At 41.8% G+C, this 14,272-nt stretch overlaps 1 protein-coding gene across 4 annotated transcripts in view; it reads left to right on the forward strand.

Annotated features, from left to right (window-relative positions):
• The window catches only part of Scyl2 (SCY1 like pseudokinase 2), a 58,038-nt gene that overhangs the window by 36,192 nt on the left and 7,574 nt on the right, over nt 1-14,272 (forward strand). For all 4 annotated transcript variants that reach the window (XM_059245668.1, XM_059245670.1, XM_059245669.1 and 1 more), the window contains 4 exons: nt 2,437-2,569; nt 3,453-3,571; nt 4,499-4,599; nt 14,175-14,241. In XM_059245668.1, coding sequence (XP_059101651.1) covers nt 2,437-2,569; nt 3,453-3,571; nt 4,499-4,599; nt 14,175-14,241 — 420 coding nt within the window. The remainder of the gene's footprint in view (nt 1-2,436; nt 2,570-3,452; nt 3,572-4,498; nt 4,600-14,174; nt 14,242-14,272) is intronic.

Genomic DNA, 14,272 nt, shown 5'->3' on the forward strand with positions numbered 1-14,272 from the left:
CCTTATGGTTTATTTATGCCATTATAAATTTCTCTTAATACAAGTCTTCAAGTATTCTACTTCGGTTCTGTATAAATGTGAAGGGGTGTGTAAAAGTAGGGTGCAAGACACTTGGTGATCTACACTAGTGCCCATTGGTGTCTGTGCCTACTAAAAGTGCTAACTGGCCCTGGTCCTTCAAGACAGGGTGCTAGGGCTGGAGAGATGTCTCAGAGGTTAAGAGCATTGACTGTGCTCCTAGAGGTCCTGAGTTCAATTTCCAACAACCACATGGTGGCTCACAACTATCTATAATGAGAGCTGATGCCCTCTTCTGGCCTGACACATGCAGACTGTATACATAATAAATAAATAAATCAAAAAAAAAAAAGACGGTGCTGATGAGGATGTACAGTGAATACATTTTAGAGTAATAATTCTGGAATGAATTTGCATTTTATATGTTACTTTTAAAAACGCATTTTACATGGAACTTCCAATGCTCCCAGCTTACCTTTGTGTGGCAAATAGGAATTTCTGTAGTGTATTTATAGACTTATTCTCTAAGGGTCTGGCAATTTTAACTAGGAAATATCTAAATCGTAAATCATTGATTAAAATTGCTTGAAAATGAAGAAAAAACAGTACATAGCTAGGTACAGTGTTTTGGGAGGTATATTTGTGGTTTATCTAATGTTTTGTGCATCGTAAAGGAAAATAAAATTAAAGTAGCATTTTTGATTTATATCCAATAGATGCATTAATTCTTTACTATAATAAACTGACTCTGAGAACAGGTTAAACCTTCAGATAGTATTTTGAATTCATAGTATTCTGCTTAAATTTCAGAAAATAGTTAAACAAATGGATAAATTTTCATTTTCCTGTACAACTGTTAATCAGTAGAATTATTTTCTGCTTAGATTTTTTTAGACCGGAGTTTAATTGATATGCTTTAATTAATACTATGGACATGACTTAAAGGTACTCTTGCTTGGGTGGGCGGGTGGGGAGGGACTTGGTGTTCCAAATCTGTGGTCTTGCACATGCTAGAAAATTACTCCCAATGAACTGTATTCCTAGTCGTCCCCCCCCCATCCCCCGCTTCATGTGCGGTTTTTGTTTTTAAAGTAGCCCAGGCTGAATCTAGCCTTAAACTTCCTATATTGGCTGACCTTTGAATTCTGATTTGCTTTTACCTCTCGAGTGTTGGGGTTATAGGTATGCATCACTGTGCCAAGCCCCAGCCCACTTCTTTACCTTAGGACATGGTCTTTCTGAATTACCCAGGCTGGCCTTGAGCTTGAGCTCTTCCTGCTCCCATCCTGAATAGCTGGGATTACAGTCCTGTGACAACAGAGCTGGCCGAGGTATCCTGTGGTAACAAATGCTAGTTAAATATCCAGGAAGATGACTTGGCAGGTAAAGTGCATGCTGCCACACCTGACCACCTGAGTTTGATCCCACAATCTCCTTGCTGGAAGAAGACTCTGGCCAGTCATCTCTGACTTGACATGCACACTGTAGTATGCGCACAACCACCCACATAAATCATTCAATAAATGCAACCAGTTCCAGCTAAATCTAGGGTCTGATGTATATCAAAAGCTGAATGAATATAAAAATTTTACAGGAGCTCACAAATGTTGAATTTTAGTAAGTATATTAAAGATGTATTTAGAAGTATAAAGTTTTGTGTAAGACAGACATGGATAATTTCATAGAAGACTGGAAGCATCCCGAGTGGAATGGCCATAGATTAATATGGACAATTTCAGTTAAAATATATAGTTCTAAGAATGAGTTAAACCTCCCTTTAAGTAGCTGAGTCACTGTGAAATTGGCTATTGATGGAATATATTCTCTTTTATAGTTAAGTTTTGCTATAAACACATATAAAAGCCTTTAAAGTCCTGGAGGACTGGGATTGTCGCCATTGACAGCTTGGGTGATAGGTATAAGGGTCTCGTTCCCTGGCACCATAGGAAGGAATGAGTGAGCCGTGAGGGACAACCATGAGCGACTGTTCCCGGCTGAAGCTGGTCCTTGTTTATCTACTAGGATCTTGGTTGAAGCAGTCTGCAGTGCTTTCTGTAACGTGGGAAATCAGTGAATGAGTGCGTTGCTTTGTTTAGTTATTTTTTTGTTTGTTGTATTCCGGTTTTCGAGGCAGAGTTTTTCTGTGTAGCCCTGGTTGTCCTGGAACTCACTCTATAGACCAGGCTGGCCTTGAACTTAAGATTTGCCTTTCTCTGCCTCCCAAGTGCTGTGATTAAAGGGGTGTGCCACCACTGTCCATCAAATTTCTTATGTCAATAAAGCCATGCTTATAAAATCTACTTTATATTGAGATTTTTAGCATATGTCTATTTGAAGACTAAATTTATACTTAAAGTATTTCATTTTACACGTAGAAACTTTACCTGACAAACTTACATTCCATTTCTCTCTTAATAGGTCCGTGTGAATTCATTAGTGTGTTTAGGAAAGATATTGGAGTACTTGGATAAATGGTTTGTCCTTGACGATATCCTACCCTTCCTACAACAGATTCCCTCCAAGGAGCCTGCAGTCCTCATGGGAATTTTAGGTAGCTGAAAACTTCATGTCATTTGGTATCATCCTATCTTATATAATAGTTTCGTAATAAAATGTTCATTCTGTAAAACCGTTGCACTCTATTTTTGTGTATATGACATTATGGAGTTGTAAAATGATTAGATAAATGCTACAATATAACTTTTCTGTTTTAATAGCAAAAGAAGTAGACTCTTGACATTTATAGAATAGAATGCTGAGGCTCTAGCACTTGACTCATATGGGCAAGTCCTGGATTTGATTCCTAGGGTTGGGGAGTGGGAAGGAGATAATTTTGGTTGATGTGATAGTGTGTAATTTTCTTCCATAAAGTAGTATAAAGTACAAGAGGCCAAGCTGCTACACTGAGTTGTACTATCAGAAGAAATGAAAGTGTAGACTGTTCTTCATTGTATTTATATTTAAACACCTTGACATAGAGTTCTGAAATAGACGCTTTCAGGGTAAGGCATTATTCTGTAACCTGATTGCTGGATTATCATAACCAAGCCTTTCGTTTTGTGTTGTCATTCTGTGTGCGCTTTTGTATTTTTGAGACAGGGTTTCTCTGTGTAGTTTTGGTGCCTGTCCTGGAACTCACTCTGTAGCCCAGGCTGGCCTCGAACTCGCAGATACCTCCTGCCTCTGCCTCCCGAGTGCTGGGATTAAAGACGTGTGCCGCCACCACCCAACCATTCTGTGTTCTTATACCAAAAGAGCACAGGAGAAATATGCCATGGTGTTTTATACATCTGGGCTGATAGTGCAGCTGAGTCACTGTGGTCCACATGGAAGAGAGCATTCTCATTGTAAGAGGAGGAGATTTGTTACTAATGGCTTTCTATAGATACCGTATGTTCATGGTTTCTAAAGTTTATTACACTGTTTTCTCTCAGGTATTTATAAATGTACTTTTACTCATAAGAAATTGGGAATCACCAAAGAGCAGCTGGCTGGAAAAGTACTGCCTCATCTCATTCCCCTGAGTATTGAAAACAACCTTAATCTCAATCAGGTGGGAATATTTTATGTGTATTTAATTTCTTTTTCTTTTTGCTACTTGAATTATGTGCTTTTATTATATTACAAACACAGGTGAAAACAATACAGAAAACAATAGAAACCTGGTGTCTAATGAAACATGTAAAGGGCTGAGCAAAGTCATTGTTTGAGGATCACTGGTAGATAGGGAAGACTTACAATTAGGATGGAAAAGTGAATAAGAGCAATGGAGAATGAAGAGCTGGGGGAGAGGAAGGTTTGGGCAATGGAGAAGAGTTCTGAACAGGCAGAGTTGTGAAGGAGAAGAAATGTACAGTTAATTAGACTGAACATTGTATCTCAAGTAGTAAAGTAAGCCTTTGACCTTTGCTTCTAGATTTAATGCTTCCTGTTTACCCTGGGTATCAGGTTAGGGTTGGCAAATGGGAAACACTGAATATGAAGAATAGGATAATATACCCAGAACAGATCCCGAGTCTTTGTCATTTTCTCTGTCTGATTGAGGATGTTTTAAAGCATTTCCAGGGGCAAGAGAGAGAGAGCATTTGTTGCTCTGGCAGAGGACCTGAGTTTGGTTCTTTGTACCCACATGGTGGTTCACAACCATTGGACCCAGGGGATCTGACACCTTCTTTTGAACTCTGTGGACACCAGGCGTGCACATGGTGCCCATACATATGTGCGGGCAAAACATTCATGTACATAAAATAAAATAGAATAAAATTTAAAATCCCAGAACTTAAACGCTTTATCAGCCATAATGTCATTTCCGTACAAAGACAGAAAGCTTGTGTTTGTGTTCTGAATTTAAATGGACTGCCTTTGTGTCTTTGGTGCTCTGAGTGAGTCCTGTTCCACTGGGGAGTGGAGACTTAGGATTAACTTACTGACTTGTCTTAACTAATTACATCCTCACCATATCCATCTCTTACTCTGCCAGTTCAGCTCTTTCATTGCCGTCATAAAGGAGATGCTGAGCAGACTGGAGTCTGAGCACAGGACTAAGCTGGAGCAGCTTCACATGATGCAGGAGCAGCAGAGGTGAGCAGTGAGATCCAGGACAGCTCGTGATTGGTTTTCCAGAATATTGAGTAGGGAGATTGATGGATTTTCATTTGATTATACATGAAACATTTAAAAATTTTCCAACAGATTAGTAACTTGAAATCATTACAATAGGACATTGTTGAAAGTGTGGATATGGAATATAATATGATCTTAGCACTTTTTCTACTTGAGGAAAACTTTGTTTCTGAGAAAATATGCTGTCGGCATCAAGGACATAGAACAAGAACAAGGGCATGGGTATTTTTGGGATCTGTGAACCCCTAATATTACGATTGTTTCATCTCTTCTCTAGCCCCAGAAATATGTAAGCATGTAGTATTTCAGCATTTGCCCCTTTACTTTTAGAGGATTTTTAAGAATTACTACAGAAAACACTGGTATTCAAAAGACAAAGATGGAGGTTGTTCATTGGAACTATTTTATTCAAGTCAAAAAGTTTACTCTATTTGCTCCAGTGTAAAACACGTGAGTTTAGCGTTCCCCAAGAAGCATCTCAAAATCAGCAAAGTGTATGACCATGAGCAAGGTCCCCAGGTGTAACTCTTCTGTCCCAGTGTGTAAGGTAAAGACTTCAAGGAGTGAATACTCATGATGTAGTAGGCCGAACAACCCTTGTGTCTCTGTTCCCTGTGTTGTAGGTGTATGTGAGGCTTGATGCATTAAAGCTATAAAATTAATGCATTTTAGGTGGAAACAGCAATTACTTTTTGTTGCTGGGCATTGAATGTAGAGCCTTGCACATATTAAACATGAACTTTGCCATTAAGTTATACCTTCAGCCTGAAACAAAATTTTAATATTTAGTATTTATATTGGATGGGCCAGGCAGTCTTTTTTTCCTGTGTGAGTCCTTCTTCCTTTTCAAGCCATACATCTGGTCATATCACAGTGGCTACAACATTTCTTGTTGTATTCTCAATTTAATCAACAGCCTATATCACATCCTGTCTCACAGTGATATTAAAATCTTCAATAGTAATAACTGGCTTCCCTTGTATCATGGAATACTGGTATATTCACTAATCTTTTAAAGTTTTTAATTCTTATATTTTTGCTAGTAAATCTTAATTTTTTTTTAAAGTAAAAGATATTTTGGTTTTTGTTTTTTTAAGGTGTATGTGATTCATATGAGTCGCTCATGCATGGCATGTGTGGAGGTCAGGGGACAACTTGTAGGACTTAGTTTTCCCTTCCACTGTGTAGGTCCAAGGGAATTGAGATCTGCTTGGCAGGCTTGGCACACACAAGTGCTTTTACCTGCTGAGCCATCTTGCTAGGCTGTTGGAGACCAGTCCCCACACTTACTTACCCCAGGATTTCTTGAGGAATAAGGGATAAAAGACTTAGTTAGAAATAGAGAGGGAAGAGAAAACAGAAAAGACACAAGATAGACTCAGGAGGGCCTGGATCCTTATCCACTGGCCAAAACTTAATTCCTAAGGTCTATTTATAACAATGCCAAGGGGTAAAGCGAAAGACCCTCCCCCTCGCTAGTTACAAAACACCTGTACTCAGGCCTGTGGTCCATTCATCCTCTCTGTGCAGACCTGCTGTGTAAAGTCACTAGGAAACCTGAAAATGGGCTCCCACACTGGTCTAAATATTTTCCCCAAGGTTTATTGACTTCTTATATGAATGTATGTATACCAGTGTTTATGTGAGAATAGAGCATTAGATTCCTCGGAATCTGGAATTACAGGTGTGTGGGAGTCATCTGATGTGGGTACTGGGAACTGAATTGTAGGCCATCTGGAACAGCAGCAAGTGCTCTTAACTGCTGAGCCATCTCTCCAAGCCTGCTGGCCCAAATCCTAAATGTTGAATTCAAACAAACAAAAAAACCAATGTAGAGATATTTTCAAAGTCTTTATTTATTTGTTTATCTTTTTTTTTGAGAGAGAGAGAGAGAGAGAATACGAGTGTTTGTGGTGTGTGTACATGATTGCTGATGCATGCAAGCCACTGCACGTTCAGAGGAGGAGGCTCTCTCCTTTCACATTGTTGAAGCAGGGTTGTAGCGATAATGGCCACGGTACCACCACCCATTCACCATGTACGAGCGAGGGGCTGTGGATCAAAAAACAGAGACAAAAGGCAGCGGGTCATTCGCCTCAGCAGAATGCCGAATGCCATTTATTGCAGGAGGGAGGAGGTCTTAAATACAGGCTTATAGCACAATGGGAGAACCCCAGAGGGCAGAAGTTCGCTACTGATGTTTACAATCTTGCATCTAAGCTGTTAACATTCAATATGCAGGATACACAAACAAGGAACTTCCCTTAAGCATTCAGGAGGGTGGAAACTGGCAGAGAATTAGCATAGGGAGGATATCAAGGTCAAGGTCAGCAAGCAAGGCAACAGTTACCCAAACTGGGGGCCAGGGCCCTACAGGTCCCCCCTTTTTACTAAAAAATGAGCTTCTGACTTAGGTTGCGTGGGATGTCGGCAGGTCACCTTACCCATCATGGAGACGCCTGCCCAGGCCACACAGGCTCTCACCTTAGGTTGGTGAGCGCCTCCCAGGCATTACCTGTCTCTGAATACTCATTATCATACAGACTCAACCACATGAGCTGTAGAGTTAACTGCTGCCAAAGATCTCAAAGTGGCGCTGGGCTTGCAATCTATGCGTTTGATACAGAAAAGACCAACAGAAGTCCTAACCCACTGTAGCCAGTAGGCTAAAGGTAATTGAGCCATTTCCTTCCTTCGAGCCTTACTGCAAATTGGAGTCCTCATAAGATGGTATCCCAAAAGCAAATGGAACTTGAGTTTATAAATTTTATAACTTTCAAAGCCAATCGAAATGTATATAACTATTGAGTTAAATTTATCATGCCCAATAGAATGAAAGAGTAATTAACTGTGGTAGCTACTTATGCTGCCAGGGTCTCCATTGTGCTAGCTGTAGTAACCAATATGAAATGGCAATCCCATAAACAGTAGTAGCAGTGGCCGCCACTGCTATAACAGCAACAACAGCAGCAGTGATGTCAAGTTCTCTTCTGGAGCATGTGAGCATCTACTGGCATAGACACAACTCCTGGAACACGAACCGCCAAGGCCCATTTTTCTTGATCCCTGCATGACTTTAGCTGGCAGCTCTGCAAAAGAACAACTAAGAACCATAAAGAAAAAACAGACAGCTCAAAAGGAGCAGAACTAATGGTCTCATAATGCCTACATTCAGGCTCACAAATTTTAAGGTATCTTCAAAAGTGGTTAGATGAATTTCAGGAGGCCATTAAATGTTGCACAGAGCCACTCCTGAAAAGTAGGTACTACACCAGCTTGAAGAGGGTTGCAAAATGTGAAAAGGCTTAGCTGGCATGCTACTGTTAACAAATGGAGGTCAGTGACCTTCAGGGTTATCCTTATTCTCTAAGGTGTCTGGGTGACACATTCTCAAACATACTTGAACAAGCAGTTACCATTCATTACCTTCTGGAGAATCCAACCGCATGGCTACAGTTCCTAGGCTTATGTTAATGCTTGCCAAGGCCGGCCGTATTGGGCTCTCAATCCCCATTGACGTCAGAAGGGGAGAGTTTTTTACAAAGGCCCAATAGGTCTCTGCCATATTGGGCTTCAGCAGCAGCCACAGGGTGTACACAGCGCTCAGGAACCCAAAGAGGAACCTCATTGTCCTGCAGAAAGACACAAACAGAACCCCGGGCCCACACGAACACTGGATCGGGTCCCCTCCAAGTGCCAGTAGAAAGATCCTTCCATTGCACCAGAGGATGATTTGCAACAGGAGTCCTCCAGTGCTTATCTGCAGTGGATACTCCAGCAGAATCCACTGATAAAAAATTTAAAATATATAAAACAAGGGAAAGAATAGAATGTGGAGAGGAGAGATGAGCCCCTACCTCCCCCCCTTTTTACTTTAGCAATATGTGTTTTTTTTGTTTGTTTGTTTGTTTTGTTTTTTGTTTTTGTTTTTTTTTGGTTTTTCAAGACAGGGTTTCTCTGTGTAGCTTTGTGCCTTTCCTGGATCTTGCTCTGTAGACCAAGTTGGCCTTGAACTCAGAGATCCGCCTGTCTCTGCCTCCCAGTGCTGGAATTAAAGGCGTGTGCCACCAACACCCAGCAGCAGTATATGTTTTTAAGGTATGATGGCAGCGTTCTACTATAGCCTGTCCTTGAGGATTATAAGGAATACCAGTCTTATTAATGACAGAAAAATCTTGGCAGAATTTTGAAAATCCTGTACTGCTGTAGGCGGGACCATTATCAGTCTTTATGCATTTTGCCACTCCCATCTAAGCAAAAGCATGAAGACTATGATTCTTTACATCTTTAACCTTTTCCCCTAAATGGGCAGAAGCAAAAATTACAGAGCAATATGTATCAATAGACACATGGACATATTGTGATTTTTCCAAAGTGTGTGTGATGTCCATTTGCCACACATGATTAGGTAAAAGTCCTCAATGATTAACTCTCAAATGAGGAACAGGTAAAAATTCAGCACAAATAGGACATGATTTAACTATCTGGATGGCTTGTTCCAGGGTTATGCCCGTATGATGACGAAGAGATCCAGCATTAAGATGATAACATTGATGCAACTGAGTAGCCTTTTCAAAGGCAGAACAAACTAATGTAACAGCCATATGAGCAATGGCATCAGCCCTCTGGTTACCTTCACTTAGAGGTCCAGGCAATTGAGTATGAGCTCTAATATGGCTCACATAAAGGTTATGTGAGCAGGACCATATGAGTTCTTGCACTTGCATAAGTATTCATGAATGGGAGAGATGGATGGTATGTAGGCTGCTGCCTCCAAAGGCATAACTGCATGTGCCACATATTGGCTATCAGTATAAATGTTTAAAAGCTCATCAGAAAACATCTGTAAAGCAAGCAACAGTGCCTGTACCTCTGCCATCTGGGCAGAAGTGCCCTGGACTTTCATTCTCTTCACTATGTTAGCAGAAACTACCACAGCAAAACCATGTGAAGTGCCATCAGTAAATACCACACGGGCCTGAGGAATAGGAGTCGTCTGTACTATCTTGGGAAATATAACAGGATGCAATTTAAAAAACTTACACACATCATTGGAGGGGTAGTGAGTATCAAACTGACCCTGCATGGAGCATGTCAATATGGCCCAGTCATTATCATTAGCTTGCAACCATGCTATTTAAGACTGGGTGTATGGGGTCACCACAATATCTGGCTCCTTACCAAAAGTTTGAACACTGATCTTGATTCCCTTAAATATAATCTGAGCAATAGCCTGTGGATAAGGAGTAATGGTTTTTGCTGGAGAAGCTGGGGAATGTACCCATAGAATAGGACCTGTTTGCCAAAACACTCCAGTAGGTGAATGAGAAAAACAAAATATCAAATACAATAAGGGAGAAAAAGATCTATATATTGCACATGAGCCTGCTCCAGGGCCTCTTGCACACATTGTAGGGCTGTACGCCCCTCAGCTGTTAATTCACTGGCAGATAAAGGGTCAGGGTCGCCCTTTAAGACATCATACAGAGGACGAAGTTGACCTGTTGGGATCTTTAAAGTGGACTGAAGCCATTGAATATCTCCCAGAAAGGTTTGGAAATCATGAAGGGTGCATAGCTGATTCATAGGCAGAGTACTTTTTTGTGGACATATGCCTGTTCTTAACAATTCATGACCTAAATAATGATAGGGAAAGGATACCTGTACCTTTTCTGGGGCTATTTGTAAATTAGCCAGGATAAGAACCTCTTGTAATTTAGAAAAGGCATCAAAACTTTTTATCTTTAGCAGCCAATAAAATATCATCCACGTAGTGAATTATATGAACATCTGGAAAAACTTTTTGAACTGATGCTATGGCCAAAGACACATAAATTTGACATATAGTAGCGCTATTGGCCATTCCTTGGGGCAAGACCACCCACTGAGATCTCTGATAAGGTTCTTTGAGATTTTCTGATGGAACACTAAAGGCGAAGCTAGGACTGTCCTCGGGATGCAAAGGAATGGTGAAAAAAATCCCTCAAGTCAGCCACAATTAAATGCCAATGTTTAGGAATTGCCACAGGGGCAGGCAAGCCAGGCTGTGTTGCTCCCATGAGAAGCATGGTTTTATTTACAGCTTTAAGATCCTATAATAGCCTCCATTTTTCTGACTTCTTAATAATAAATATAGGTGAGTTCCAACGTGAAGTGGAAGGAATGATATGCCCAGCATCTAACTGTTCCTTAACTGATGCATTCACAGCCTCCAATTTTTCTTTAGTAGGGGGCCACTGTTCCACCCACACAGGGTCATCACTTTTCCAAGTGATTTTTATCAGTTGTATTATCGAAGGCTGCTGTACAGTGACCCCTATGGAAAAGACCCTAATTCTCTAGTATCCCCAGAACATCTAGTAACACAGCTTTTGTCTGCCACAGGTAGTGGATCTCCTTGCAACATTTTTCCTAAGCCTGTGCCTGGGCAGTAGCCCTGACGCTTCAGCATCTGTTGTACAGGCTATGTAGTAAGCACTGCCGCCATACCGTCTAACACATCCCGTCCCCACAAGTTCACTGGAATGTCAGGTAGCACAAAGGGTTGAAAAGTTCCCACATGACCTTCCTCATCCTTCCAATTTAAGAGTAGCCTGCTCTGTAATGGCATCTGAGCTGTGCCGATACCTTGTAGGTTAGAGGTGAAATCTTTAAGGGCCCAACCTTTGGGCCAGTGTTTTATAGAGATAACTGAAGTGTCAGCACCAGTATCTAAGAGACCCTGAAAATTACAATCATTAATTTTTAAGTTTAGCATGGGTCTTTGTTCTAAGGTGGAAACCCAGCAGGCTAGAGGGCCCGTAGAGGCAAATCCACCTTCACCTCTATGTGGTTTAAGAAAAGGATTATTAGTTTGGAAGCGAGGCATCAAAAGCAATTGTGCTATGCAAGCACTCTGGGGAATAATTGTCACCCCCTTACCAGCCTCAACCATGATTCTAATTTCACCTTCAGAGTCTTTATCTGTCACTTCTGGACTTACTCTTAATACCTTGCATAAGAGCACTACTACTGCCCAAAATCAGGCCTAAAGACCCTGCAGGTAGTGGGCCCATGACTCCAGTACTGAGAGCCTGGGGGCCCATCTGAGGTGTTAATACTGCTCTAGCGGAGGCGCAGAGGTCCAATCCTCCGCTTCCAGGGGTGCCTCTGATAAGGTCTTGGACAGAAAGGGATTCCTTCGAGGAATGAACTGGTTGGGATGGTGGGAAACTGAGGTTGGGACAGGTGTATCCAGGGTTCCATACACCTGGCTGTGGGGGTCTAGAGTGGACCCCACTGCCCGTTTCCCAAAGGCGGTAACGGATTTCCCTGGGATTGGCACTCCTTACTCCAGTGACGGCCCTTTTGACATGGAGGCAAAGTCCCGGTGTCTTTGCCACTGCTTGGGCTTGAGGACAATTTTTCTTAACATGACCTTGCTGGCCGCATCCAAAACAGGTTTTTTGGCAGACTCCTCCAGAGTATTTCCCACTAATGGCTGAAGCCATTACCTGTCCTATAATGTGATGCCTGTCTGTATCTCTACATAGCTTAAGATAATCATTTAAGCTCTTATTTTTATGAGGCCTAATGGCCTCCTTACAATATTCATTGGCATTTTCAAAGGCCAATTGCTTTACTGTTGGCATGGTTTGATCAACATCCCCAAATACTCTCCCTGCTAATTGAAGCAGGCGATCTACAAACTCTGCAAATGGTTCTGATGACCCCGAATGACTTTAGATAATGGTTCACCAGCAGCTTTATTGGGCAGCCCTTTCCATGCTCTGGTAGCGGTTATGCTAATCTGTGCGTAAACTGCGGGCTCATACAAAATCTGTGCTTGTAAAGTGGTATACTGCCCTGTACCTGTGAGCATCTCAAGATTACGAGCTGGAAAACCTGCAGTGGCATTTCTATTAGCTGTAGTTTGACAATGTTCTTGAAACTCACTCCTCCAAATTAAATAATCCTCCCCCAAAGAGAGAGCAGCACGACACAACTGCATCCAATCGCTAGGGGTACAATTTAAGGCAGAAGAAGATTCAAGTATAGCTGTGGTAAAAGGAGCATGGGGCCCATATGACATTACAGCTTCTTTAAGCTGTTTAATGCTTTTAAAATCTAGAGGATTGTGTTCCCTTTGAATCTGACCTTCAGCATTTTGAGTCTCTATAACCGGATAACCCCCCCCCCCCCCCCCCCCCCCCGTTAACCCCTCTATGGGTGCGGAAGGAAGGACCTCTGTGTTGCAAAAGTTAGGGTTACGGGCTGGAGGTCTATCCTTTTAAGAATTCTTCTGTGATTACCCTCTTAAGCATCTAGTATCTTTTTCTAATCTGACTTCTACATCATCACCCTCTGAAAACGACTCTGCAGAGTCAGAAACATTGGAAGTTTGAAGGGATCTCAGAGCCTCCTCTATCTGAGACTCCTCCAACACAGCTTTAGCTTCGGTTAATTGTTCTTGAACTTTAATATCACTAAGCAACGCATCTTTAACCAAGCGCCACAAAGAAAAAGTAGCTAAGGCTATGGAATCAGGCCCTTCTTTATGCGAATATTTTTGTAAGTCAATCTTAATCTGTTCCCAGTCTGATATATTAAATCCTCCGGAGACCAGAAACCAAGGACTAACATTCTGGAGGATTTGAATGAAATCTTTAGCCATCTTGCTCTTAATGACAGTGCCTTGCCACCTCAGCAGTCCAATTAACTGTTCCTTGAGGAGCAACTGTGAGCTAGCTGCACCCATATCAATTCACCTTTCTCTTCTCTTTTTTCTATTCTTGAAACTGCTGGCCAGCCTTACCTTCAGGTGTCTATCAGCTTGTCCCTTCTTTCTCGGATCTTGGTGGGACCTCCATTTGTAGCAGTAACGCCCGCACTACCACCACCCATTCACCATGTCCGAGCGAGGGGCTGTGGATCGAAAAACAGAGACAAAAGACAGCGGGTCATTCGCCTCAGCAGAATGCCATTTATTGAAAGAGGGGGGAAACCTTAAATACAGGTTTACAGCACAATGGGAGAACCGCAGAGGGCAGAAGTTTGCTACTGATGTTTACAATCTTGCATCTAAGCTGTTAACACTCAATATGCAGGATACACAAACAAGGAACTTCCCTTAAGCATTCAGGAGGGTGGAAACTGGCAGAGAATTAGCATAGGGAGAACATCAAGGTCAAGGTCAGCAAGCAAGGCAACAGCTACTCAAACTGGGGGCCAGGACCCTACACAGGGTTTCTGTTTCTGCTGTGCTGTATACTACAGGATAGCTGGCCCTAGAGCTTCAGTTGATTCTCTGGTCTTTGCCCCCTGTCTTGCTGTAGGATTGCTGGATTTACAGATGCATGCCACCACATCTGCTTTTTTACATGGGTTCTGGGGGCTGAATTCAGGTCACGAGGCTTTCATGGACCTAGATGTTATCATCATCATGTTGTTATTTGTGCAAGCAGACTAACCATAGAAAATAGTGGGAAAATCTGAGCTAAGGAATAAAGTTAGTTTCTTTTAACTACCTTTCCATAATTCTGTCCATCTTGTAGGTCTTTGGACATAGGAAATCAAATGAACGCTTCCGAGGAGACAAGCGTTACCCATGCTGGAAGTCAGGTAAGAAGACATTTATTTTTACAGAAAATGT

This window comes from Peromyscus eremicus, chromosome 18 (genome assembly GCF_949786415.1).
Source record: "Peromyscus eremicus chromosome 18, PerEre_H2_v1, whole genome shotgun sequence".
NCBI lineage: Eukaryota > Metazoa > Chordata > Mammalia > Rodentia > Cricetidae > Peromyscus > Peromyscus eremicus.